At 40.7% G+C, this 27,728-nt stretch overlaps 1 protein-coding gene across 5 annotated transcripts in view; it reads left to right on the top strand.

The window, feature by feature from the left end:
- The window catches only part of ARFGEF3 (ARFGEF family member 3), a 95,670-nt gene that overhangs the window by 42,287 nt on the left and 25,655 nt on the right, over positions 1-27,728 (top strand). For 3 of the 5 annotated variants that reach the window (XM_087775942.1, XM_087775940.1, XM_087775938.1), the window contains 17 exons: positions 925-1,003; positions 4,380-4,484; positions 7,220-7,544; positions 8,956-9,068; positions 9,821-10,731; positions 14,345-14,428; positions 15,614-15,780; positions 17,047-17,212; positions 18,667-18,774; positions 19,026-19,241; positions 19,500-19,610; positions 21,016-21,166; positions 21,786-22,100; positions 23,462-23,595; positions 25,129-25,274; positions 26,855-27,034; positions 27,422-27,566. In XM_087775942.1, coding sequence (XP_087632068.1) covers positions 925-1,003; positions 4,380-4,484; positions 7,220-7,544; positions 8,956-9,068; positions 9,821-10,731; positions 14,345-14,428; positions 15,614-15,780; positions 17,047-17,212; positions 18,667-18,774; positions 19,026-19,241; positions 19,500-19,610; positions 21,016-21,166; positions 21,786-22,100; positions 23,462-23,595; positions 25,129-25,274; positions 26,855-27,034; positions 27,422-27,566 — 3,456 coding nt within the window. The remainder of the gene's footprint in view (positions 1-924; positions 1,004-4,379; positions 4,485-7,219; positions 7,545-8,955; positions 9,069-9,820; positions 10,732-14,344; positions 14,429-15,613; positions 15,781-17,046; positions 17,213-18,666; positions 18,775-19,025; positions 19,242-19,499; positions 19,611-21,015; positions 21,167-21,785; positions 22,101-23,461; positions 23,596-25,128; positions 25,275-26,854; positions 27,035-27,421; positions 27,567-27,728) is intronic. The other 2 variants (XM_087775941.1, XM_087775939.1) reach the window with 1 other exon arrangement.

The raw sequence follows: 27,728 nt of genomic DNA, 5'->3' as shown, positions 1-27,728 counted from the left end.
AATTGCATCTTCAGGATTTCTTACATTCACCATAGCTTGATGTTACCTGTGGTAGGAACTGGGATGGCCCTGTTACTTCCTGGCATTTTCAGTCGTGTCTTCATTTGGACCATAGTAACAGCATTGCACTCAACATAGTAATAAATGATTGTTTCAAGGTGCTAACTTCTCTAATTAAGGATTTTCAGTGCTCTGGAGGAAGTTTTAGTAAGTGGCTTTACTTCCTAAATTGAAACAAAGTCATAGAATAGGACGTGGAATCTGGAAATGGTTGTGTTATTGTATTTCAGGCCAGAGATGCGGTTTGTATAACGGCAGCTTTTGAAGGCACATCACTAGCAAAGGTGTGTTCGCACTTGCCAACTGATTTTTTTACAAGAGAATTCTTTCTACTCCTATTCTGGGTTAACTTCCGCCATCTTCCCTGATAGGTAGAAATAATCCCTGCTTTTGATCTTCTCATTGGATTTCTGCAGGAGAACTTGTGTGGATGGAGGCTAAAATCTTTGAAGTGCACAAGCATCCCCTTTTAAGATCAGGACCTGATCAGACATCAGAAGCTGTGTAGCAGAGACAAACTACAGGGAGAGATACAGAAATTTTAGTTGCCGTGTAGAAGTACTGGAGCCAGTCCTTTTTTATTATTATTTATTTATATACTTATTATCTGATTTGGATTTCAGCTAATCTTCTGGAAACGCGTGTAAGCAATCAGTGCTCTCTCTGAATTTAATAGTACTGCTTTTTCATTGTATGGCGATCACTTTCCAATCTAGGACTTTTGCTACTGCATATTCTCTATGAATTTTGGAAGCCCCGCTCATTGTTTAGAAGCTCCGACCAACTCTGAAAGTCTATGCAGTGAATTGAGGTTGTAATCCAGCTGCACATATGTAATGCCTCTGATCTTTGTCCTTTTTGGAGGTACTTCAGCTGAGTCTCTTTGTGATGATGTTGTATCTGTCCTCACTGTGCTCTGTGAGAAGCTCCAGGCTGTCATAAAGTGAGTTATTTCAGTTTATAATTTGAATTTATTACCTGGAGATTGAGATTGTCACTGATACATGTGATTGTACTGTTACAGTTCTGGGATTATGAAGCAAAACTGTGCTTAAATGAAGTGTTTATTAGAGGAAGTAATGTTCCTGATGCATTAATTTAATCATCACTTGAGATGAGAAGCTAATTTGCCTTCTCTGTGTGCTGTTCAACTTTAAATAGCTTCCAGTAAATCTAATCTATAAGTAACTCCCATACAGCAGCAAAATACTTGTCAAAGGAGAAGTTTTCTGGCTTGAAAGCAAGCGTTGTAGAGAGAACAACAGTTACAAGAGACATGGAAAAACCTAACAGAACCGTTCAATGTGCAGAATGAATTAATATGTCCTTCTTAGAAAGGCAACATTTATCCAGTTGAAATAGTTTGCATTACCAAAGTATTCCTTAGATTTAGGAATATCATACACTCTACCTACTTGGAAATGCATGAGCCTGACTTTTGAAATGCAGTTATTATGGGCAGTGATAGGGTGTTACACTGCATTAAAATACTAGAGTCTCTTAGTGGCCAGTACTGTATCAGTAAATACTTACTCATGAGTTAAAAATTACTTCCTGTGGCATTCTAGCATGGCTCGACCAATGGTCTATTAAGAAATGAGCCAAAAAAAGCCTTAAGTGTTAGAGAGGTGACAAACCAGCCAAAAGCAATGCAAACATTATACAGCAATTATTTAAAAACTAGAAATAGAGCAAGCTGGAATACTTTGAAAGTTTTAAGGGAACAACAACTTCTTACTTGACGACATTGTTTCTGTATCAGTAAAATAAGATTTAACTTGCTACTACTGCCAGTTGCGAATCACCTGAGTGGTAGCGAAAAAGCCGATTTGAAACTATTTTAAATGTAGCATAACGTTCTCTCTTTGGTTGGACTGTGTGTCTCTGAAAGTAGCCAGTGATGAACTTGGGGAAATGGGAGAAATGCAAAACAAGCATGCATTGGTATTTCCTTTTATACGCTCTACCGTTTTCAGGAAGTCTATGGCTTAGGGACTACCGGAGCCAAGGACAATGCAGACGTCTTTGTGTGCAGTTCTTCTGTAAGCTTTCCTCCCTTGAATGCCTCTAATTACACCAAGATTTGAATGGGAAGAGTGCCTTACTTAGCATTATTTAGTCAGTGTCAGCATTTGGGAAAACAAAAGCATGTTTCTGAATCTTCTAAAGGAACTTTTTTTTTTTTTAGTTGTGTGCATAGTTACAGGACAATAAGAAGAGATCTTCAAAAGTGTGTATCTAACAATAGCAAGTGGCAAAACCAGCTGAAAGATTAATTCTTTGTATCACATTTTGCCCACATGTGAAGCTATAAACAGCTATCATCTGATAAGTATTGTCCACCAAATGATAATCACTTCGAATTACTGGTTATGAAATATGAAAACTAAACTACCTGACAGGATCTCTCAAAGTCACTGAAAGTCTTTTAAAGAATTATCTGCAATCCCAGCTCCCCATAAAACTGTACTGAATTAGAACAGATTGAGGCATGCTGTAGATAAAGTACAATAAGAAATTCAGAGGACTTAAAAATACTCGCTGAGCCATGATTTACTTCATGCTTGTAATGATGTACCTAGACTGTTAGGTTCTCTAATTATGTGCAAAGCATAGTAAAAGATTCTGATTGAATCTGAAGAAAATACATTTAATTAGGATGGCTTCTTAAAGAACTAACTCAATGAATTAAAAGCCTTTATTTCTTTCAAGGCCAATTTTGGTATCTCCTTCAAAACACTTTGTTGGCAGCAACTTAACTTGCTAACCTTCAGGTTAGTGAAGTGAGGTTTTAGTATGCTATACTGCCTGTTCTAATATCTTAGTCTGAAGATTACTTTAATTCCTCCTTCTAAATTTCAAGCTTATTAGAATTTGGTTTTGAGGGAGGCATAGCTATGAGTGATGAGGAAGAGTTCAGGGAAGTGAATTTTTTTCTCGGGACCACTGGTGACTTTGGTGACGCTGGAATTTGTGGCAGCGGTGATATGAACACAACAGCTACGCTGAGGTGTGTAGGAGTGCAATGTTCCTTTCTTACTTGGAGGAAAACGATTTGGTAGTAAGAGTCATCAGAGCAATCAAGAGCGCAAGGATGCCCTGTGCGTGCCCATGCAAGTGTCAACTGCAAGGTGTTGATGACCTGCATTAAGATACAGTGTAAGAAAAGCTGTGGGGAAAGAAGGCAGTTGTATCTGGAATGTGCCTGTCTTTCCAGATAGATGTGGACTGTTGTGAGGAAAAGGCTATCACCTCTAAAATATATAACCAGCCAGCAGTTTTAAACCCTCCATAGCATAGAGTTAGAAATCTAGTTTTGAGCCTCGGGATTCGCTATTTTCTGCATGGCACGTGAAACAAGTACTGTTTTACTTGGATGAAAGTTCGTCTATGGGAGCAAAAGGAATTCAGGCAGTGACAGAAGAGCAGACATTTCTCATTCCTTAATTTCAGTTAAGATAAATCCATTCTTTACCGCTTCCTTTAGCTACCATCATATATCAGAAAATACATTCCTCCAGCTCTCATCTTGGACCAAAAAAGAATGAATAAATCCTAGTCTTCTTAGGAATGAAAACCATAATGTGAGTGCAATTGGCATGGGTAGCTCCTTTCAGATCTCAGCCTTGCTTCTCTCCTGAATCCGCAGCTAATTCTGAGAGTAGGTACAAGCACATCGTATATTACAAGCGCATCAATTCCAGGTGTCCTCAGGATCTTTCACATTATTTCTCATGAAGCTCACGTTGTGTTTATGGTTTTGACAGAGTAACTGGCAAGGCCCTGAAAGGTAGCCATGTCGTCATGCGACTTTCTGCCTGTAGACGTTGACTTTGACCACTGTGGCTGTCACCAAGAAAAGAGAAAAAATAACCAGAAGAGAGCAGCCTAAATGCCCTTCACATTGCCTGAAGAAACTATCCAATAGTCCAAAATCTTCTGGTTATTTCCTTTTCCTCTGTTTAAGGGTTCCTTCATCCTCAAGTTTATAGACTGAATTTGAATAATTATTTCTGTTTTCTTCTTCCTCTTTTTTTCACGTAGATTTTTTTTTAATTCTTCACTCTGAAATTTGATTAATTAAATCTATTTTCTTTCTATTACTTACAAAAAGTAGCAGATAGCTAGCTGCATGTAATCAGTTAAAAATAAATGGGATGATAAAAGTGATCACACCACTGTAAATCCATAGGAAGAAGCAAAGTAAATCACTGCTATAAACTGCGGTATAATTTTCAAGTGAACTCATGTAGTTATTTTAGAGAATTAAATAATCTTTGTTTTAATGTGATGTGAACAGCATCTTTTCTCTTTGCCAGTGACAATCGGCAACTTCAGCTTCTTTACTTGGAGTGCATCCTCTCCATGTTAAACAGCTCCTCTCCCAGCATGCACCAGCACAAAGGATTCACTGATCTAATATGGTGAGTACGTCTGAAGACTAATGCAAATATTCAGTTTGTAAGTACAAAAGGGCCTTCTCCCCGCAGCCATGCAAACAAACCTGTAATAAATCTCCAGATGTGAGCAGAGCTTGCTGTTAACCTACTATCAGTTCATTCTGTGCCTCATATAAGATTGGTTAGGACCTCATGCTCAGCTAGCACATTAAATCCCTGTAATGAATTGTCACTGTAATGAAGTGTAATGTATTTAGTCAGAACAGAAAATCTCTCACACTTTCTGCAATAGTTCGTATTTGTGTGTGGTATTAAACACACAAATATTCTGCTTACTGTAGGAGAGTGCTGTAGAGATTCTTACTGCTCTGACGCAGTAATACAGGAAGATAAGCAGAATTAATGTCAGATAGTGTGCTGGTGACCAGAAATGCTTATGACCTGCATTGTATAAAGGCTGAGGCTAAATGGTCTTCATGGTGCTTCCACTTTATCAAGAAATCCTCTTTTTAATACACTTCACCAGAAAGGCTTGATGTCTTTAGTGTTCATATCTACCTCTAAATTGTTTGATACCATCACCTAGGAGCACCTGAAATAATCCTTTTCCCTCTTTTTGTTTGCAATAGTGCTTTTTTAATAGCATATGGATAATTCAGTCATAGTAAAAACCCAAGAATGTAACTAATACGCAGTTCCTTGCAGTCCATGCCCATCCTGTGACCCTGGCAGGTGATTGTGTTAAGAAAAGATATACGTGACTTTTAATGACAAATGTGTTTCTTGTGCTTTTACCCTGTAATTTTTGAAATGGAAGTGTTTGACTTGGGCCCAATTCTAAGGATGCGACATGTAGAGGCACCCATAACTTCCCTTGCTGTCCTAGGAAAATCAGTGACTGCTGGACTGGGAGATCTTCAGGTTGATAATACTTGGCAATGTTGCACAGGGACCCTGTGCTGAGGCCTCTGGGAACTCTAATGTAAGAGCAGAATTCTCTCTTTCATAGCAAACCCATTTCAGAAGTTTCTGCACTTGAATGTCACCCAACCCTTTGTTTACGCTTATGTGACTGACTGTGCGGTCATCCTATAAGCAAGGTCACTGAAATTATCTCGGTTAAAAGAAAACATTTCCTGTTTTATTTTAAATTGACATCATTTTGATGATCTAGTTTACGCTGCAAATCTGCAGGTATTTGTATTTGTAACTGTGTATCATGAGGGCAAGCCATTGGGGCAGGACTTCTTAACCTGCGTTGCTGCCAAGGCATATGCATCCTCCAGCTACATGCTTAAGATGAAGTGGAAAAAAAAAGCCCCACTAGGAAGACATGAATCAGTTTAAACTGCAAACATAATTTTGACTATATAGCAGTGTAAGCTCACACTAATCCATTAGCTGTCTAGCGAAGCTGTGAACCAAACTGATAGTTGTCTTTGTTCTTTAAGGAGCTGTTGCCTACATGCATACAGCTCTCTTTCTGGCTGGCACTTTGTAGTCAGTTCTCAACAGAAGATAAAGAAGGCAGCAGACAAAGAGATTTAGCTCTGTGTTCTTCTGACAGTGTTCTCCATAGCTTGATATGGAAGCACTTTGATGGGACTAAGGTGTGTGGGGAATATGTTGCTGTTGCAACCTGTGATTATGCCTGCTTCGAGGCAGACACGTTTCTTAAGCAGTGAATTGATATGTTTTGAAGTGTACCTGATTGGAGAAAGAAATGTAATAAGCAGACTCAAAGTCATTATCTACTGTCTGATTAAAAGCTGGTTTTTTTTCTGTGACTTCAGGAAGCCAAGCTGTTTTAGCAAGAACATTAAGAGAAGCAATAGAAGTGCTGGGCTGCATAAAAATCTTGAGAAAATAAGATGTACTATGAAGATGTGCTATTTTTTATGCTGAATCGTTACTTGTCATTGGGTGCTTGCTCTAGGTGCCAGCTTGAACCTCTGAGGCATGTGGGTGAATCAGGTTTGGGAGTGAATTCTCATGCAGCACTTGGCCTTTTAAATTAGGGTCTTGCAGACTGAAGTAAAATGTCAAGTGCGTGAGTGCAAAGCTGAAATGACAGCTAATGGAGCAAAGTGCTGAGTTGGTTTTGGCTCTGGTTCCACAGAAGAGTGATACACTGATGTGGAATCACTTGAGTGTTCGTGCAGAAAGCCAGTTGAAGGAAGGACAGTGTTTTTAGTGTTTAGTGGCATGTGAAGTGTTACAATGCACACTTTGGGTTACTGTAGAAGGCTTTAATTATGTTCTCAAAAGCCAGCAAAAAAGAGGCTTGCAACTAAGGGTGCTCACTAAAATACATGCATGTGCAGTTCAGTGGTGGAACATCAGGCCTTCTAGTTAACATAAATTGTTTTTTGTTTGGTCAGGTTTTTTTAAAGCTCCCAAGTTGGACTGAAGAAGAAACATTTGGCAGTAGAAACCTAGAATTTCTACCTTATGATAGGTTGTAGCCAATGAAAGAGGCAGGCATGCTATCCTGTAAAGGGCGGTGCTGTGCAGCAACATGAACTTGCAAAATCAGTACCATGTTTATAAAGCACCCAAAAGTATTTCCATATGTACTAGCATGCTGATGCTTGGGAGATGAAAAAAGCCTGGTGTAATTTGTTATTCTATCTAGCCATTGCTGTTGACTGATCATTAAAACAAGAGTGTGTATCTCATTTAACCGTGGGCTATTTTCAATCTGTTCCTGTGAGGTTTTTTTTTTCAGTTACCATCTGCTGCTTTTCTCTTTTTCTCAGGAAGCAACTGTGTCCAGCCCTAGTAGTAATCCTGGGAAATCCAATCCATGACAAAACTATCACCTCTGCCCACAGCAGCATCTGCCTTGAGGCTGATTCACCTTCCTCAGGGATCTCTGATCACGGACGGGGTTCAGGTTGTTCCTCCACAGCACCTGCCCTCAGTGGGCCAGTTGCACGGACAATATATTATATTGCAGCAGAACTAGTTAGACTGGTGGGGTCAGTGGAATCCATGAAGCCTGTGCTGCAGTCTCTCTATCACCGGATATTGCTTTACCCACCACCTCAGCACCGAGTAGAAGCCATCAAAATTATGAAAGAGGTAGGATAATCACATGTGCAAATCCAGGCATGTAAAGCAAAATGTTTATTTAACAGTAAATGTTGCTGATACCTGCATACCAGTCCATTCCATACCTGAGCACTAGGGATGTTGAAATTGCCCTTTCTGAGCAGAGCTGTTGCATCAAAGCCACTCTGACAAATATTTTTAGTTTTACAAAGTCGTAATAGCTATATTTGTCTCCATAACGCAAGCTGCTATGGCAACTCTGTCAGTGTTCATGCTGTGGTACTGCATGGAGCAGATCTTATCACTGAGTCATGACTGCTCTTTTGGGTGAGATACAGTATAGTGATCCAGTTCTCAACTTCTTTGGCATCTATCTCCACTCTCTGCTCTTGCTAGAAGGAGACATTCATCCTCACAGTGTAGTATTCCAGGCATTAAGGTGAATATATGCTTTGATTACGTGCCAGGTTTTTGAAATACAGTTTCCTTGAGCTTTATTAGAATAGCCACAAGGAAGCTGCGAATGTCTTTAGTGGCCATGCCAAGACCAGTCTATTCTGGCCTCTTGCCCAGTGCCTCTGACAGCACGAGAACTGGAGCAGTGTGAGACTTCTTTGAGCAGCAGCTGAAATCATGGGCTCTCCCATTTCACGTGTGCAGCTTTCTTCTCATGTTGTTGAACACAAAGCAACTTAAGTAATTTGTAGGAACAGTGGTCTCTCTCAGAGGATTTTTGTTCTAGCTTGTGCATACCTAGGCTGTTCTGTGTCTGAGGATCTCTCCTAACACCACACAGCCACCCACTGGGTTGTTGTCTGAACTGGCAGTCACCCTGGCAGTTGTCTTCCTCTAATTTTAAACAATAGCAATACGACATTTGAAGTTTTAGGAAAAGCTCAGTCTAACATTGTTTCCTGCAGGACATATCTGTTGCCTCTTTCTGCTTATTAATATGGGCTTGTTTGTAAAGCCTTCTCCTTGTGTTTTCTGGTGGGCATTCATAGGACGCCACCCAGCAGGTTGAGTCAGAAGGAATCACTTTGCTTGTCTTTGCATGACTCTATCATTTTGTAACGGAGTGACTGAAGAGAAAGGCCCCCTTTGGTATATAAAATAATGCAAGATACTTGCTCTATATTTAGGCATAAAGATTGTCTTGTATGCGGTATCAGTTGAAACATATTCAGTCAAAAATGTAAAGCATTGGAGAACATTCTATATGTGATTCTTGTTGAATATTCTACTCTATCTGCTTTTCTGGCTTTAAAAAGAGGAAAGGTAGCTTTAATAAGTAGAACATCACTGTGCTGTTTTCCCTTGCTGTGAGAAATTACAGTACTGCTACCTTGGGTTCCAGGGCTTGATAGAACTATGACTCATTTATTGTATTCAAATAATGCTTAGATAATCCTCTAGTAAATTCTGTTTCCTTTCCTTTCAGATACTTGGCAGTCCTTGGCGGCTCTGTGATTTGGCAGGGCCCTGCTCTTCTGAGTCAGAATCCAGGAAGAGGTCTATTTCTAAAAGGAAGTCCCATCTGGATCTTCTCAAGCTGTATGCTTTGTTTCCTCCTTTAGCCTCTTTTTAACCTGTGCACACAGGGCACTTAAACACTTATACCTTCAGAAGCATACCCAAATATGAGCCAGGGTATCTCCCTGGTTAAATAAGCTGTGAAAATGGAAGAGGGGTAAAAGCTCTTAGTGGTCTGTCATCAGTCTGGGCCTGATTGTAAAGGCATAGATAACTACCTCGTGGAGTTTGCCAAAATACCCAAATATTTTGGTTTACAGCTGGAAGGTCTTGGGTTTGGGTCCCTAATCTTGCAATGAAATAACTGTGTGCTTATTTAGAGGTGCATTTCCAAGATGAAGTCAAAGGAGGTAACAGAAAATTTAAACAGATTAAACCCTCAGATTGAGCAAGAAGAATTCTTCATTCTTAGAAAGATCATATCTTGTAGATAAGATAATTTTCAGGACACAGATGGCTTTAAATTCAGCCTCACTTGGATGTTGGGGGTTTTTTTTCAGTGTAAGTGCTTGTCTGTAAGGGAAAACATGCTGTGCATGCTGGTACAAATGCACGGTAACTGTTTCCCTGGTTGGCACTCCCTTTACAGGTTGGACATGTCCACATGGGAGGTATAATCATTTGTTCTAATACTAGTTGTCTTTCTCAGGAGTAATCTTACAGGATAATTGCGCTTCTTTTTTTCTTGGTTATGGAGGGATGGTGTTGGATGATAGTGACATGCGCTCACTATATGTGCTGCATCACTTAAATAAACTCTGTTTGAATTGTAGTATCATGGATGGGATGACAGAAGCATGCATCAAAGGTGGTATTGAAGCATGTTATGCTTCGGTGTCCTGTGTCTTTGCCCTGCTTGGAGCATTAGATGAGCTGAGCCAAGGGAGGGGTCTTAGTGAAGAGCAGATCCAGCTGCTGCTCCGGCGCTTAGAAGAATTGAAGGATGGGACTGAGACAAGCAGGGACTCCATGGAGATCAACGATGCCGACTTTAGGTGGCAGAGGCGCATCCTGTCCTCAGAAAATCCTGCCTGGGAATCAGGAAATGAGAAGAGTCCTGATATTAGCATTAGTGTTACCACAGACACTGGTCAGACCACTTTGGAAGGGGATATGGGACAGACAACTCCAGAGGATAATCCAGAAAGTCAAAAAAACTCGCTGCCATCTCCAGCTGGACGTGAAAGCAAAGAGATACGTTATAGAGAACCAGAGTCAGAAACCATCGACCAGCCAGATGTTGTTCAGAGAAGCCACACCATAGTCTATCCAGATATAACTAACTTCTTATCGGTTGATTGTAAGACCCGGTCCTATGGATCCAGATACAGTGAAAGTAACTTCAGTGTAGATGACCAGGACCTTTCTAGGACTGAGTTTGATTCATGCGATCAGTATTCCATGGCAGCAGAGAAGGACTCAGGCAGGTCAGATGTTTCAGACATAGGCTCTGACAATTGCTCCCTGGCTGATGAGGAGCAGACACCACGGGATTGTCCAGGTCACAGGTCCTTACGTACCGCTGCTCTCTCTCTGAAATTGCTGAAAAACCAAGAAGCAGACCAGCACAGTGCACGGCTGTTTATCCAGTCACTTGAAGCTCTTCTTCCTCGGCTTATAGCTCTTCCCAGCATAGAGGAGGTGGACGGAGCACTGCAGAGTTTCTCTTCAACCTTCTGCTCAGGTTTGCAAGCAAATATTTACTGCCTAACCAGCATGCACACTGCGACAGCACTGTACACAGATTCTTTTGTAGGATTTCATCTTCAGAGAACATATCCAGAATCAGGTTTGTGCTTTACAAAGCGCATTCCTCCATAGCAGCACACTTCATTTAGGGCAAAGCAAATTGAATATGCAAGTGCTGATTCAAAGGGAGATCAATCCACTGACTCTTAACAGGCTCTGGATTACATCCTCAATCAATAGAGAAACTGAATTTTCTGTAGTAAGATACCTCTTCACAGGTTCGTGAAGATCTGTTGAGAAGATTTGCACATGCTGTCATTAAAGAGAGGCTGGGGTTGCCCCTTAGCATCAAAGGGGTGCGGGGAGGACCATCACCTGTTTTGAAAGAGATTTAAGTAGCTTAGTACATCACTGCATTACTATTGGTAATGCCAGCCTTGCAAAGAAGGTGATAAAAATTCCACAGCAGTAAGCTCTTGAAAGGATAAGAAAAGAGGAGCGACTCTCTTCTTCACTCTTTTTTTTTTTTTTTTTTTTTTTTTAAATACTGCTATCTATCATTACAGGAAATGCAAAGCTCAAAACTCAGACCAAGTGAAAAATAGTTAAAGATCTTACCTTTTAAGAGATTAAATACCTGCAGTTCTTTCTGGGTTAGAATCTTCAGGATTTTGACTTGGTCAATCAAACAAAAAAACACCATGCAAAGGCTAGTTTGTCCTGTTGATAGTACATTTAAAATGTGTATAAATTTATATATTTTTAGAAGGGTTTCTTTTTCCTGACAGTGGCCAAAGTGGAAATGTTTGTTTAAAATATATTTCTCTGTTTCTTTAACTTAATTCACCACAATTGCCTTTCCTATTGCTCCTTTCCTAATCATTGCTTCATTCATTTGTGCTCTCTCACACACATTAAACTCATACAGAGTCAGAAAGGATGCCTCCCATCATCATACAGCATAATTTAGATATGAAGTAGGGTGAATGAGCTGATATTCCTGATGTCCTGTTGAAATGCTGCCCAAATAAGCCCTAACTCAGGAAGATGGTTGATGACATTCTTAAGAAACATTGGCCATGTTATATCACAGAATGGAGATATCTTAAAAGGGACGTTAATATTAATTACATTCCTAATTGAGGTGCTCAAAAGCATCCTTTCTGTCACGAGGGATTTCTTTTTGCTGAAAAAGAGTGAGATTATGCCAGAAGACCAGGACTAGAACTCTAGCTCAAACTTTTGTGCACCTGTTTCCTCGTGCATGAGTATACCACTTCTTTTCTCTTTTGTCTGTCAAATCCCTTTAGAACATTTTAAAGCATTGGAAGAGGTAGACCTGGCAGACTTCTAGATTTTAAGGCTAAACACGGCTTTTGTTGTCATTCAGTATGACTAATACAGTGAGAAAGATGGAAGAATATCACTTGATTTCTGCATTAAGTCCATAATTTCTGGTTTGTACATCTCTTTTAAAAAGATGCCTAGTCTTGGACTTAGACTATTGAGTTGAGGAAGACCTTTCAGTTTCCTAAGAAAGCCACCCCGTGGCTAAATCTGTATTTAAAAATGTGTACCGTGTTTCCAGTCTGATTTGGTGAAGTATTCTTAGAAGATGCCACTCAGTAAGGAATCATGGAAAAATATAGCAGCAAGTTACTGTTCTTCATAGAGCCGTGACTGTTACAGAGGTGTAATTTTATGCTCTCACAAGATCTGTGCAGATCATGTTTCAGTTGGACACCTGGAATGAGACTCAATCCAGCTGAAGCAATCCCTTAACTTGTACTGCAGATCTTAAGCAAAAGTCCATCAGTCCTCCTGAGGTGAGGACTTCTGTTCCTGTGTAGGTGGGAGGGGCGTGAGTTTGAAGATCTGGGGAGAGAGGGAGAGAGAGAGAGACTTACGAAAGTTGAAACACATGTCTGGGGGTAGGAACTCCCCCTGGAGACCTTGTGAGACACCAGTCTGATCTGCCTCTATAGGCAACGTTTGAGTCCTTACTTCAGGACTCCTTCACTAGCACCAACAATTCAAGGCACAAATTAGGTGGTGAAATTAGAGGAACTGGTCCTATTCATTGTATGTACAACATCTATTCACGTATAATTCCTGAAGAATACATTAGAAAATTTGAGTATTGGTTAAGATTCGAGTTGAGAAAAGAGACAGGTGCAGTTCTGAGACCAGCCAGTACAGAAGCAGTATTTTTGTGTTTCTGAGAGACCTTATTTAACTGCTTTGTTTCATTTTTCAATTTTTCTTACACTTTGGGGGAAAAATACATTATCTGCAATTTAGTAGTCTTTCCTACAGGCTAGGTCCTTAAATAGTGTTGTAATATTGTTACGTTTTTGTAGGATTGAAAAGCAATGAAAGGAGGTAGGAATTTGAGGCACTGGCATGGGAGTATAAGCATGGAAAAAGTGAAGTCAGCTAAGCAGAGTTATGGTGAAATCAAGATTTGGAAGCCAGTTGGTTAAAAGCCTTTGTAATCTACAGTTTTCATCTTTCCTCAGAAAGTTCCTCCTTATTGCTAGGTAAAACCAATGCCAGAAATTCCTTAGTGACACTGGAGTGTGATGTCTATCTTAAAAAATACCAAATTATCAAAACATTCTCAACGTTATCTTGACTTGCACAAAACATTAAGTTTGCATTTTTTCAGGACCTCCTTTTACCTGGCCAATTTAAATGAACTGTTGTCTCTGTTAAGACAGTGTGCTAACCTCATTGTTTATTGTGGCTGGCAGATTTTTATCATTAAAGTTGATGATCAGTATTCTCTTAATTCGGACATAACTATTCTCATGAACTGCAGTGTCAAGGCATTAATTCTAACAATAGCGTGCCATTGCGTGAATAATGATAGCAAACATTTTTAGCACCTCTTTTCAGTTTTGATTCCATACCTTTTAGCAGTAAGGTTTTTATGTTGTTAAGTATCATTGCAAGTTTATGCATCTTTCGAGATCTCAGCATCTCTCAAATGCAGTTGTTTATTTTCCCATATTTTAGAGGAAATTAGGGACCATATTTTTCCCGAACACTTTTGGGTGCTCCAATACATACCCACTATGTAGTAGCCATTTTTATGTGCAGTTATACACCTTCCTTTTTAATTGTAGTCTTGCACAAGAGGTTGCACAATTTAAAAAATATTTTAATACAAAACAAAGTGGGCTTTTTTTTTTCCTTTTAAATACCTCTTTCCCTTGAGGTTTTTATTACTCTAGCAGATTCTAGTCCCCGAGGTACATATTTAAGAGAGATAAGGCATCAAATCTATATATTCTAGCTACATCAATATCATGATCCTCCATCCAACAACGTATTAAGATGCATCTTTGCCTTCAGTGATGAAGGAGTCACTGGAGCTACTCACAGGCTACTTTCAGGCACATGGTTGCAGTTTTGGCACTAGGTAAAGAGTCTCTGTTAACGTTCACCATGAGAAATCTACCCCAAGCACACGCCAACCTGTGTGCGTGTGGTTTGTGGCCAGCCCCATCACCCCTCGCCCACAAAGGTTGCTCCCTTGAACAGCTATTCCTTTTTTAGACCCACCCTGGAACAGTTACTCTCTTTCTAAATCCGCCCTCAAACAGTTATTCACCTTATCCACGCCCCCAAAGTGACGACAGTGGAAAGTCCGAGAAGGCAGCAGCACAGAGCTTTCAAACCCTCACGAGGCAAGAAAAACATTTGCTTCTTTTCTGTGTGTGGATTTTTTTTTTTTAATGTTAATGGTTTGTTGTATTTTGTCTAAGACAAGGCATGAGCTTTATGGTGGGAGGAATATATTCACAGTAAACCACTGCAGCAGTTAACAAATGACACAGCTTTACTTCATCATGTAACTAACCTTGGAAGCTGTTTTTTGTTTCGTTTCAAATGTTCCTCTAGGATAAAGCTTACTCCTTAATCTTTCCTAATTGACATATGAATGGATTTCACAGTTGATGTGAAAACCATGAGATACTGTGGGTCATGGAGGGGGGTGTCTAATATTTCTGTTTTTTTGATGGCTCAAACTACAGATCGTGGGGATTCAATTAGGTATTGCTCATACTTGATTTATGTTTTTCTATCAGTAGGTCAGCTAACTCAGAGGAAAATGTATGTGCCATCCATCCTACCTGGGACGAAGGGATTGTACTACTGGGCATGGTTGTAGGCTGTCGTTTCATACAAAGGGGGTTTTCAGGAGTACTGAGTGCTTACAGGTGGCTTATGGGTCTGACAGAGCTGCAAGCGCTCAGCTATCTAGAAAGCAGGTCTTGTATGAACTAAACAGGGCTTGGAGTTGTAATGAGTTCCAGCCAGCTTGGCCTGAAATATCTCTAGGCCATGGAGAGAATGATGGTTACAGCTTGATCCTGCAAGGTGCCAAGCACTCCAGTCCCCATCCAACAACTCACTTAGCCAGGACAGATTTTCTGGGGGGTTAAAAGGGCTGTCACCCTCATTAGCACTATTTGGTGCAATGTATGCTCAGTTAAGTAAGCAGGCTTTGTCTCTGCCCCTTCCCACCTCACCTTTCCAGTCAGCATTGCAGATGTATCCTGCCCTTTGCTTTGCACCTGGCAGTCATCCCAATGAATGCTGGTGCTCCTTGTGTATTTCAAATTTAGCATGTTGCTTTGCTGGACTGTGACTGGAGTGTTCAGTTTGCCTTGCAGCACTGCATTCTAAATGGACTACTTATTTTTCTATTCCCTATTCTAGTACATTTAGTAGAGTAATTTCTACTGATGATTCATTAACTATTCTAGCAATGTGTTGCTGCTGAAATGCTAGGGTTAGTTTTTGATTTTTTTTTCCCTCCAGGCAAAAATCTGTGTAAAATGTGAGAGCTCACATGGTGTTTTTGTTAGGTATGATGCACTCACCAGGATTTGAGGGAAACCTAAATTTCAGCTTCCAGACTCTGATGAATGCAGACAGTCTCTACATGGTCTCACATTACACTCTGCTGCTCAACCTAAAATTGGCCAACTCGGATTACTACAGGAAGAAGCCTGCCCAAGCCCCTGTGTTGCTGGTGAGTTGGGGGATATGGGAAAACTGTTAAAAAAAAAAGAAAATTTGTTTTGCTTCCTTTCACATAAAACAGCCCACACGTAAAGGCTTCAGGCTGCTTGCTAAGTGGAGAAATAATAATTGCAAATGAAGCGTTCTCCACGCTGCTTATGAATCTTGCATGATAAATGTCATGCATCTGAATTACACAACTTCTCTTTAATTCAGGGAGGAATGAATGCTGCTCACTGATTATCATTAAAGTAGCCGTCATTTTGATGGATACCCTGTCTCCAGAACAGATCTTCATTAGCATCATGTGATGCAGCAAGTATTGTTCGTGCACGTTTTCAAGGGATGTACCTTCATCTTGCAGCTACTTTTGAGCGTAATGACAAATTTCTTGCTTAATACTTGATTTGTATTTATGCAGATGAAGACCTGAGAAGTTAGAGTGAAAAATAATTAGGTTTTAGTAATATGAACTGATGATCTTTGTGGCACCTGGGGTTCCTCAGCTTCCTGGACTTTTTAAAAATTGTTTTGAAGGTTGCAGGACTTATGAAACATGAATCTGTGTTTTTCAATTAAGTTGCCCAAGAGAAGTCGTTTCAGAGTTTTCCTAAAAATAAAAAAAAAAGGTGATATATGGAACAAAAAAATGAAAACAAAAAAATTTCTGTCAAAATGTACCATTATTACTGAGCTTCCCATGTAAGAGAATTTATATTCTAGAAGACCTCAAAAACAAGTGGATTTTAACATCATCATCAGTTCTGATATGTCCTTCAGCAGCTGTGAGAGTAAATCTGTGACTCAGAACCTTCTCTAGGGGCAGCACTGTGCACAGCAGGCCTGAGCATGACCTAAGTATTGTTGAAAACAGTTCAGATATCTAATTGGACCCCAGTTCATCTGTGGTGATTGTTCAGTGCAGAAGGGCCTGATTCCTGGACAGGCAGCATTAGGTGCCACAATTTCTTTTTACTGGAATTGAGATCCTATCCCTGCCTTGTGGAAATAGTACGAGATCAGCATGTGCCATTGTCACCGTGCGAGAACTGTCATGACCTGCATCTTGCATGAACTGCAGTAAGACAAGGGAAAGCTCCTTGTTCATGTCCTTCTCCACCATAAAGACACATTGCGATCCTCAGCTGATTCTTATTTTTGCATAACTTCTTTTCTACTCCTGCATTCTGTTACAGTCAGGAGTAGATCTAGGGGCTGAGGCTCATACTGTAGGGCTTACTGTTGTCTTACATCCAGCTTTTATGGTTCTCTGCAGAAGGAGTTCATGAAGCAGGTCCAGTCCAGTGGAGTGTTGATGGTATTTTCTCAGGCCTGGGTTGAAGAACTGTACCACCAGGTACTAGAAAGGAACATGCTGGGGGAAGCTGGATACTGGGGAAGCCCTGAAGAGCACAGCCTTCCACTTATCACCATGCTGACTGGTGAGTACTATGTTATGGTAGCAAGGCTCACTTCCAAACACATTTGAAACAAACTGCAATAACATGCCACTTCATTGCATTGCATACAGAGCAGCATGTCATTATGCAGCATGTGGTGTTTCATGAAATTACTGGTACAGAAGGAATCAGACTTAACTGTGGCAGGTATTTAAGTGTTTGTTTTGGATCAGACAGACAGCTTTTGAAGCATAGGTTTAAAAACAAACTGTCCCTGGGAGACAGGGAGAGTAGGTTTGTTCACTGAACCAAAACATCTCTTAATTCTGTCCACTTCAGTTCAGGTAGACTTGGTACCTGTTGATGATAAGCAGTAAGGCTGCTGTTTTCTTGATGTCATAGCAAAGCCATTTCAGTGTGCCTGTGGTGCAGTACAAATATAAATAGTGGCATCTGATCGTGGAAGCATTCCACAGATTGGGCTCTCCTTGATTCATATTTGTGCTATGCCAGGGATATGCCAAATGGCGCTAGAGAGAAGCTGAAAACCTGGAGCACCTTTAGCTAATTCTTAAAAACAATCCTTAGCTTCATTTGAGGGAAAAAATCAAAGGGTATCAGCTGAAAGGCAGCAGAATGTCTATGATATTCTACTGATACTAAATGCGCTGTCTGATTGGATGTGTATACTGTATGAATACAAAGAGGTAATTAAAACAAATTAAAACAATGTATGCAGGGAGAATACTGGCTTCAGCTGAGCCATTAGCTGGTAATCAAAGGGCACTGCTCTGAAAGTTTTTTGCTGATTGTATTGAGCTCAGTGTTGCTTTTAGCTATGGGGCTGAGAAGCTGAAAGAAACACTTTGGAAAAACAATAGCCATGAAGTATATGGAGAAGAGACAGACAGACCGGGGCTGCTAGAAGGAAAATCAACCTGATGTTCCTAACATTAAACTGTCTGTTGGAAGCTGGTCTTCCATTGTGTTGGAGAAAGGCTTGTATTTCTTTTGTTGAGATTGAACCTACGTAGGTCTACTAAAAATTGCATTTAGGACATAGGATCCCAGTGCCTCCTGAGGACTCAAACTAAGGTCTGGGAACATCTAGATACAGGATTTAGCAAGATTTGAAAGGTTATACTAAGAAATGTGGAGATTTAAGGGTGTGGGAAGTTCTGAACTGTAAGAAATGCCATTAAATCTTTGCTGAGAGTTCTGTTGACTGTGTAACTTCGGGGGGGGGTGGGTGGGCTTTTGAGAGTGGGATATTTCCCCTCTTCAAGAAAACGTTGGCTATACTGGGCAAAGCATAAGATGCCACAGCTCATGTTTATGCCAGGGATTCAGAAGGCTGCCAGAAAAGAACAACTAAAAAGCATACCTGAGAAGTCAGGAGCGGTAGTACTTATTTGAACGAAGAGCCAGTAAGAGATGCTTTCCTTATACCATCTGGGTGTCAAATAGTAATCTGTTGTTTTTTAATGTTCTGGCAGATATCGATGGCTTGGGAAGCAGTGCAATTGGTGGCCAATTGATGGCATCTGCTTCAGCTCAATCTCCTCTTTCCCAAAACCAGAAGACAGATGATTCTGTTGTTGCAGGTATTAAGACTGTATTATAAGCACAAATGTATCTACCAGCAGCGGGTCGTTATATACCATAAGCATATTCAGATAAATTTTTTTTTTTAGAACAACAATTTAAGGGTTGAAGGAAGTATGTCAGTACATCGTATACGTTAATGGGTAGTCCAGCATGAAGAGGACAAATATGACTTGTTTTTTTACCACTGATGATAAAGCTACTGTTGTGTCATTTTCCAGTAGTAGTAGTAATGCATTTCTCACTCCAGGAGTTGCTTTTGCCCGATACCTTTTAATCGGCTGTTGGAAGAACTTGATTGACACTTTGTCCACACCACTGACTGGCCGCATGGCAGGTAGCTCCAAGGGGCTGGCCTTCATCTTGGGAGCAGAAGGAGCCAAGGAGCAGAACCAAAAGGAGAAGGATTCCATCTGCGTGAGCCTGGATGGACTGAGGAGGGCAGCCCGGCTGAGCTGTGCTCTAGGTACTGCTGCATGTGGGATGTCATGGCAGACTCATAAAACAGGATGGTAACTTTCCTTGAAGGAATTTGGGAGAGAGAGAAAAGCAGCATCATGTTTCAGTTTTGGATAGGAACCTGGACTGTAGGACTCCCGATAGAGCACGCCTGCCCTAGCATAGACATATCCAGCCATATTTCCTTGACACAACCTGTTGTTGAGATCGCATGGGATTGGGGAGGAAATGCTGGTTAAACAGTAATTGTGTTGTTGCTTTACAGGAGTTGCTGCTAACTGTGCATCTGCTCTTGCCCAAATGGCTGCTGCTTCCTGTGTCCAAGAAGAGAAAGAGGAAAAAGAAATCCAAGAGCCCAGTGATACTATAGCTCAAGGTAGCTATGTCATTATATTACCTACCTTATCTCATATTGCCTGCAAAGATGCAACTGGAAAGTACTTTGCTACACAAGGACAGAGGGGAATGCCACTACTGTGCACCACTCACTTGTAGGCATATGGGATGTATGTCTAGAGGCTTCAGTACATGTCCTGCTGTCCTAGGTTCTTAACATTATGTCACACTAATTATATTTTATATGGAACTAAAATCAATGGAACAACAGATAAGACAACAGCATTTTTGAAATGTGCACTTTTTAAGCCTTGTGATACTAGTACAACCAGAGGGCATCAGAGAAACTTTTTTTTTTTTTTTTTAATATGTTGGGTGGTAATATAAGCTGAGTTTGTGTCCCTCTCCCTGTCTTGTGTATACATCTTTGGTTGTCTTTTGTCATCATCAGATATTTAAAACTGTTTCTGAATCATGTTAAATGAAGCTGGAATAAAAAAAATTATATATGTATAACATGTAAAAAGTTCTGCATGTCTATACCACTACTTCAAACTCAGTGGTAGTCAGTAAAGTCAATTGTTGTCTCCCATGGCTGTTTGGAGAAGCACATAAAATGTGTTTGATGACATCTGATTTCTAATGGCAAGAAGCCCATAACAAAATGCGGTGTTCCACAAATGACCCTGATTACTACTTAAATTTGGTGTCTCAGTAGAGAAAACAAAACTGAATAGGCCTGAGCAGAAACTAGCTTTTGACCACTCTGCTAGATATGACTGAAGCGAGTTGGCCAGGCCACGCTAAAGCAAAGAGGAGGCAGTGGTGGTGGCCAGAGGCCAACAGATCTGTTCCATGAAAGCCTGCAAAGCTTAAAAATTTGTTTCCATTCCAATGCAGCAGGAAAACTAAGCTTTTCAGAGGTTCTCAGGAAAAAGAACGAGGTCCAAATGGTTGTAGTTCAGCTCAAGATTAGTTTTGCTTTGACAAGAGTATCCATTAACAAAAGTTCTTTGGTGAAACTTTCATATGGAAATTGATGTGAAATCTGCAAAATCTTTTTTTTTTTTTTTTTTTTTTTTCCATACCAAAGGAGATTTTGGTAAAAATAAATATCCAGCCAGCCAGCTTCAAAGAGAAACATGTAATATCACTGGCAATCTGCATCTGTTCTGTGGGCAACTAGATGTGAATTTGGGGGTGGAGGGTGTCAATCTGGCATTGATTTTTTTTCATGCATATAAGATCAATCAAAAGGGATTTTAATTTTAAAACTGCCTTATGTTTATTAGGAAGAAATGGGTTTCTCTGATCTTTTTTTTGTCTAAAATCCATGTTCTTTTATAGCTTTCAGACTGCATACCTTTGCCATCACCCTATATACAAACCAGTGTTTGTTTAAAAGCTGGAGAAGCTAATTTTTTTTTTTTTTCTTCATGCTGCAGTGAAACAGAAAGTGGAGCAGAAACTGGAGCAGATGGGGAAAGTGCAGGGAGTCTGCCTGCACACTGCTCATGTTTTGTGTATGGATGCAGTCCTTAACGTGGGCCTGGAGATGGGAAGCCACAATCAGGACTGTTGGCCTCATGTGTTCAGGTACTCACCAGCTTTCCCAAAAGAAACAGAATTTATACCGCGTTGCCTGAAAGTAATGGACTAAGAAAAAGGGCTTTACATGCTCTGGGAGTGTTCTGTACAAACAGTGTCAGAGTGAATTATCTGCCAGTATCTGTAAGAGAAAAGATGGTGCTGTTTTCCACCACTACGCAGGGACAAAATCAACGCTTAGAAACTTCGAAGTTACCAGAAGACTATGGTAGACCCAGGAACCTAAATGGGCTTTTCAGGCACCTCCACTAAACTGTTTGCTATCTAGGCACACAGGAGGCCAGTGGATGTAAGAAGACAGGTTATCTATGTGTAGTCTGAGAGATAGAGATCGTCTGTTTATGGTTTGAGGAAAATGTACTGTGCATCGTATGTAGTTCAGACCTAGAAATCAGTGCCTGTGAATTGGCAGCAGGTTTCCACGTAAGCTGGCTTCTCACAGTGATGGGGCTGTGAGGCAGCCAAGAGCTATACTTGCACTATCTTTCTGACTCACCTCTGGAGTACAGACCCAAGTGTTTCTTCAGTGAGCCTGGTGATTAGTGGGGGGAGGGAGGAGGTGTTGTTCTGAGGGTTTTATTAATCTTTTGCTTCTGTTTGTTCTCAGGGTGTGTGAGTACATCAGCACACTGGAGCACACCCATTTCAGTGATGGTGCTTCCCAGCCCTCCCTTACCATCACCCAGTCACAGCAGGCACCTGGAGGGCTGCACCCAGACTCTGAGCCTGGGGAGTCTCCCCAGGCACTGACCCCCCAGCAGGAAACCGCCCTCAGCAGCAATCCTGTCATTCAGCCAGTTTCCATCCAGGAGCTCATCAAGGAGAGCAGTAAGGGCAGAGCTTTTGACTTTCGTGGAGGCAGCCTGCTGTGTGGGACCAGTGCTGCCAAGGCTGTTCTCACACTCTCCACGCAAGCTGACAGGTAAAAGCAGCGCTGTCAGGAACCAGGATCCCTGTTCCCAAAACAGGACCAAAATGGACCTTTCTGTGGTGCAGTGGGGCCTGAGCTTTGTCTGTTGCAGCCAGTTGCTTCAGTTGAGTTTCACAAGAGAGCTGCATGTGTGTCACAACCAGCAGTTCCTAAAAGACCTGGTTCTCTGCATCTCTGCAGTACCTGCCCTGGGCTGAGTATGTCTGTGCACAACAGTGAATATGCCAAGTAAATCAAATGCATCCTGAGAGTGGTGGATTTATTGCTTGCACGTAAATTAATCTGTTGTGTTCATTAAAGCAGACAAAATAAGTGGGTGTCTTGTCCTGATAGGAAGGGACTGAGTGACAAGACCAGTGTCAGAAAGCAGCTGCTTCTGTCAGGACTGTGTGGACAGCTTGTCAGCCTGCCCCAATGTGTCTGGAGGAGGAAGGGCCACCAAGCATGGTCACAGAATGGCTAGGTTACATGTCCCTACAACACGGTCTGCAGACCGAAAAGTACCTTTTATTCAGGAAGATCACAATACAACTTGGTTCCGAGGATTGGAGAATAGTAGTACTATAATTTTAATGATGCAGGTTTGATTTCTGCACTGTTACTTCAGTGCAGACGTTATTAGGACTCAAATCCCCAGTTCCCCAGGACTATAGAAAGTTTTTCATTAAAAGCAACATCAGAAAATCATATTTGTGTCAACTTGTGGCTGCACCACATAAAATTTCACTGTGATCTCTGTGGAACCCACCTCCTATGTAAGCATGAGTTTACTGCTTTAAGGTTACAGATTTTAACTCATTTTTAAATCTTGAGATCTCATTGCAGCTGAAAATAACAACTCTTGTTTGTATTCCTAAAGAGCAATTCAGGTACAAAAACTTTAAGTCTAAAACTTGAATTAATTTGTTTTTCATGTAAGGGGTTGTAACTTCAGATGAAGCAAACTGGTGTAACTCTAAAGTCAATGAAGCTATGATGATCTATGTTGTGAGGACTGGGCATATTCTCACTTTTTTTGATTACTCGTTCATGAACTGCTTGTAGCATTAAGATACGGTAATAGGGAAGTGTTGGTTCTGTGAAAAAGCGGCTTTTTGTTTTAGTACTGCAGTTGAATCTTGGAAGTGTTCTGGCCGGTCCTACAGCACTCTACTTTCCATCCACCAATTAATAAAGCTTCTGGATCAAAGCCTTTCTGTAGCACCGTATAAATGAAAAAGCCCTCAATAACCCAGTGTGGCACCAAAGGCAACACACAGTAGCCATGTAGAGATAAGGGTTTTCCTCTTAGATAAACATTTAAGTCTGCATCTCATGAATTTTTCAGTTAGATTCTGTTCTTTTACTCACAGGCTCTTTGAAGATGCTGCTGACAAGTTAAACTTGATGGCATTGGCAGGCTTCCTTTACCAGCTCAAGAAGGCTTCTCAGGCCCAGCTTTTCCATTCAGTCACAGAAACAGTTGATTACTCCCTAGCAATGCCAGGTAAATCACCTCAAGGTCCCTTACAGAGTTCTCTGTTTCATATACAACTGCAGTGCTTACTGGACTTGCTTTGAATTCTTACAGTTTTAATTTTTCCATTTGAAATTTCAAGGTATAAATGAAACACAGTATTTAATTTAAGAAGATCTTTCTGTAGGAGCAATTCAAAGTCTTTAGAAGAGGTTGAGTGCTTTTTTTGGACAGGGACCACATCCACACCTGCTATGGAACACTTCAGAGGACATTAATTTGGTTCTTGGACTTTGGGGGTGCTAATTATCCACAGATATTTAATCACAGCTCCATTTTGGAGCCCGATCCAGTATGGAAATTCAGGTGAGCATAGACCAAAAACAGTGGATTTAGGTTAGACATTTGACAGTGGGGTAACCTCAGAAGTGTTCAGAAGATGGGTGGTAGCAAACAAAGCGCACAAGTGAAGAATGTTAAATAAAGCGGTGGGATTTGTCCTGCTTGCTTTTCCCCAGCAGAGTGGAGCGTATACCTTACAGTACGAAGCCTTTAAGTTGTCGTTTCCATCACTGTCTCAAATAGAGCAGAACGATTGGGCCCAAAGGAAGATATTTCACTTAAATTTGTACTGTGCCTTTAGAAGGTATGGGCTTTGTTCTGTCCTGTGGCAGATGTGGATTTTATCTGTTATGTGTCTCCAATTTAATCGGTTTCTCCTCTCCCTCAAGTGCTACTTGTCATTTTCTCAAAGTGATACTTCAAGTTGTTTGTTTTTCGCTCTTGCTTGTCTCCAGGCCTCAACATTCATCACTTTAATAAATAGTGATCCTCTTATCATGTATGTAGTAGTCAGTCAACAGTAGTTAGTAAGAATGAAAGTAAAATTAGTATAGAGCAATTATTTTTTTTTATTAAAAGTGGTATGCCCCCGATTACGTCTTCTATTAGAGATAAAAGCACCAGCATATTTTAAATGAGAGAATGAAGTGTCTTTCCAAATGTTGTGAGAGCAACGGAAGATGAATCCCTTTCAGTAGGAAACAATGAGTATTACTGGCTGGAGAACAGAGAAGTATTTTCTCACATTCTCTGCTTCATATCCTTTGCTTGATAAGAAATACAAAAGGAGAAACCAAACTAAATAATTTGCAGTTTATATTCTTTCCTGTAGATGTCACCAAAGGTTTTTGCAACTACTGTTTTCGGTTTTAATATCAATTATTTGACTCCTTGCTGAACTTTTCTGCACTATTTCTCCAAGCCTTGTCTTTGAAGTGTTTGCAAAAAGAAGGATCACTTAAATCAAAATAAAGTGTATTTAATAAGTTGTTCTTAAAACTTGGGTCCATCTCCTGTTCTTTTACCTACACAGGCATAGGCTGTGTTTTACATTGATTTTTTTTTTCTTTTTCGTTTTTTTCTCCACCACCCTCCCTGCCTGCCCCCGTTCTGACTTAATACTAATAATTTCTAACCTGATTTAAATTCCAATTTAGACATCTAGCGATGGAGGAGCTGCTGTTGCTTAGCTTCCATTTATTTTCTTATACTTTCTTGTAGGTGAAGTAAAATCTACCCAGGACAGGAGAAGTGCACTTCACTTGTTCCGACTTGGTGATGCCATGCTCAGAATTGTAAGGAGTAAATCTCGCCCGTTGCTCCACCTCATGCGCTGCTGGAGCCTGGTGGCACCTCACCTGGTAGAGGTAGGAGTGGGGGAGAAAATGGGAATGCAATGGTAAAGCTGAAAAAGCTAGAGAAGGCTTGATAGCTCTTAAAAATGTATATCAACCCTCAACACTGTCAAATCTGGTTACACTCCCGTTGGGGTATTGTATATACTGTGTCATATATTGGGATACCGCCACTGAGGAGTACACTTTTAAATAACTGATATGGGCAGGTCCAGGGACAGTGTGTTCCATTTTTGCAATGTAATAGTTCTTGTATGTCTGTGGTGAAAAAACTGAAACCACCCGAAGACATTAAAAGTAACTCTTCCATATACCTGTTTTCCCAGTCAAGGTCTGCATCCTTGCAAGTCTTCCCATAAAAGGATGCAGGCTTTCTTTTCCCACATAAGGCAGCTCAGCTGGGAAGATGGTGACATTTTTCCCATTCCTTCTCCTTCCTTGTGAACCCTGGTCAGTGGCATGCCAGTAGCAGCCACATAATGGATTTCAGTCATAACAAATGACCTTTCCTCAGCCAAACTTTCAGTCTTATCTAGTGAAATGCTGGTGTCATGACTTCTCACAGTTTTTGGATTTGTATCATTGGTATGAATAAACGTGCAGTGCTTCCTTCCTTTCTGTTGATGAGGTATGTGGTGTCATCTGCCCAGGTCTATTGGAAGCATGCTTTTCTGGAGTTTTAAGATGAGCTGTTCAGTAAATTGCCATAGGACTTCATTTCATTGAGTCAAGAAAATGTGTGGACTATCTTACAGCAGAGTTCAGACATTGGGGAGTCTCAGTGGAATCCCTCTAAGTGAAGTAGAAATCGCAGAGAATAGTTTTATTGTATGCTTTAACAGCCCTTTATCTTGAAAACTAGTGTCTCACTTGCCTTTGGATGCCAGCCTGAGACCATTTTAAATACTTTTCATGTTTTGAACACTTTTAAGTCTTTTAAGATCCCAAGCCAGTTTAAACTCAAGTACCTTCCTTGTTTTTAGAATGCAGGGCTGGTCAGTCTTTTTGGTTGACTTTGGTGCAGATGAGAGCATTACTGGGAAGAAGCAACGTCAGGGAAAGGATAGAATTTAGCATAACCTGCATAGTTGCTCAAAACAGCTTTATATCCAGATTTACTGGTGTTTAATTTTTTAATAGCTCTTCCAAAAGTGATGAGAACCTTCTCACTTTAAGTTCCACAAATAGCCAAATGAAAACTGACATTTGGTCATGCATAAACAGATATGGTGAATATATGCAGAAACTACCTTTTTGAAAGGAAAAATGGTCATGTGATAGAAACAAAGGACAACATTTCACATGAGTTCTGTTCTGTGGGTTTTATTATTTAATTTATTTATTTTAGCTCTGTGCTTTTTGAATTGTCAGCAAACCTTCATGCATCTGTGGGACACCAATCAGCTCAGAGTCTGTCATTTGTTTCCATGGCAGTACTCTCCCATTTCAATTGTAGTGGGGTCCCTAACCACGTTAGTGGTGAAGCCGTTTTTAGGGTTCAGCAGCATGAAGTGCTTACCTCCCTTAAAAGGGTCGCACTAAAAGCAAATTTTTTGCTTGGACAAACTCTAATACTCCTCCTTTCCCTGCAGGCTGCCTGTCATAAGGAGAGACACGTGTCTCGGAAGGCTGTCTCCTTCATCCATGACATCCTCACGGAAGTGCTGACAGACTGGAATGAGCCTTCTCATTTTCACTTTAATGAGGCGCTTTTCCGCCCCTTTGAGCGTATCATGCAGCTAGAGCTGTGTGATGAGGATGTCCAAGATCAGGCAAGTCAGCCCTGATCAGGGTGTCTGTATCTGGCCTACCATGCCCAAAGGAAGGTTGGTTTCCAGAGTGCACTTGGTCCACTTGAGAGTGTTTCCCAAATTCCGTTCAAATGGTGCCCCTTAATCATCTTCAAGGAATCAAGAAGGCTCTGCCTACCTAAGACAGCATTGTGGTAGAGCACAGACGCAGTACACCTGGCTTTAAAGCGATTAAAGAAGACTTTTCTATTATCTAAAAAAAAAACCAAAACAATAAATTAGTCTAGACTAACATAGTGAAATCTAGGAATGTTTTTATAAGCCATCCTCATTCCTTCTGAAGGTCAATCTATGTATCAGTTCTGGTTTTTGGTTTTATTCTTTTAACCTCTCCTACACTGTCTGCAGGTGGTCACCTCTATAGGAGAGCTGGTGGAAATGTGTTCTACCCAGATCCAGTCAGGATGGAGACCCCTGTTCAGTGCCCTGGAAACAGTGCACAGCAGCAGCAAGTCAGAAGTTAAAGAGTACCTTGTAGGAGAATACTCTATGGGTAAGGACTTACTGCACTGACTGTTTCATATGTGCTTTTGTTTCCCTGTCTTATTCCTTGGGGACACAATAACTAATTCAATATATTTAATTGCCCTACCTTAGCAGTGGCACTGCAACACTCCAGGACGGCACTGAAGTATCTGGTTTATTAGTTGGGGTG

This window comes from Nipponia nippon, unplaced genomic scaffold (genome assembly GCF_047370975.1).
Source record: "Nipponia nippon isolate SJK-2023a ecotype South Korea unplaced genomic scaffold, ASM4737097v1 scaffold_4, whole genome shotgun sequence".
NCBI lineage: Eukaryota > Metazoa > Chordata > Aves > Pelecaniformes > Threskiornithidae > Nipponia > Nipponia nippon.
The sequence above is the reverse complement of the archived record's forward strand: the minus strand, read 5'-3'. Positions and strand labels throughout refer to the sequence as shown.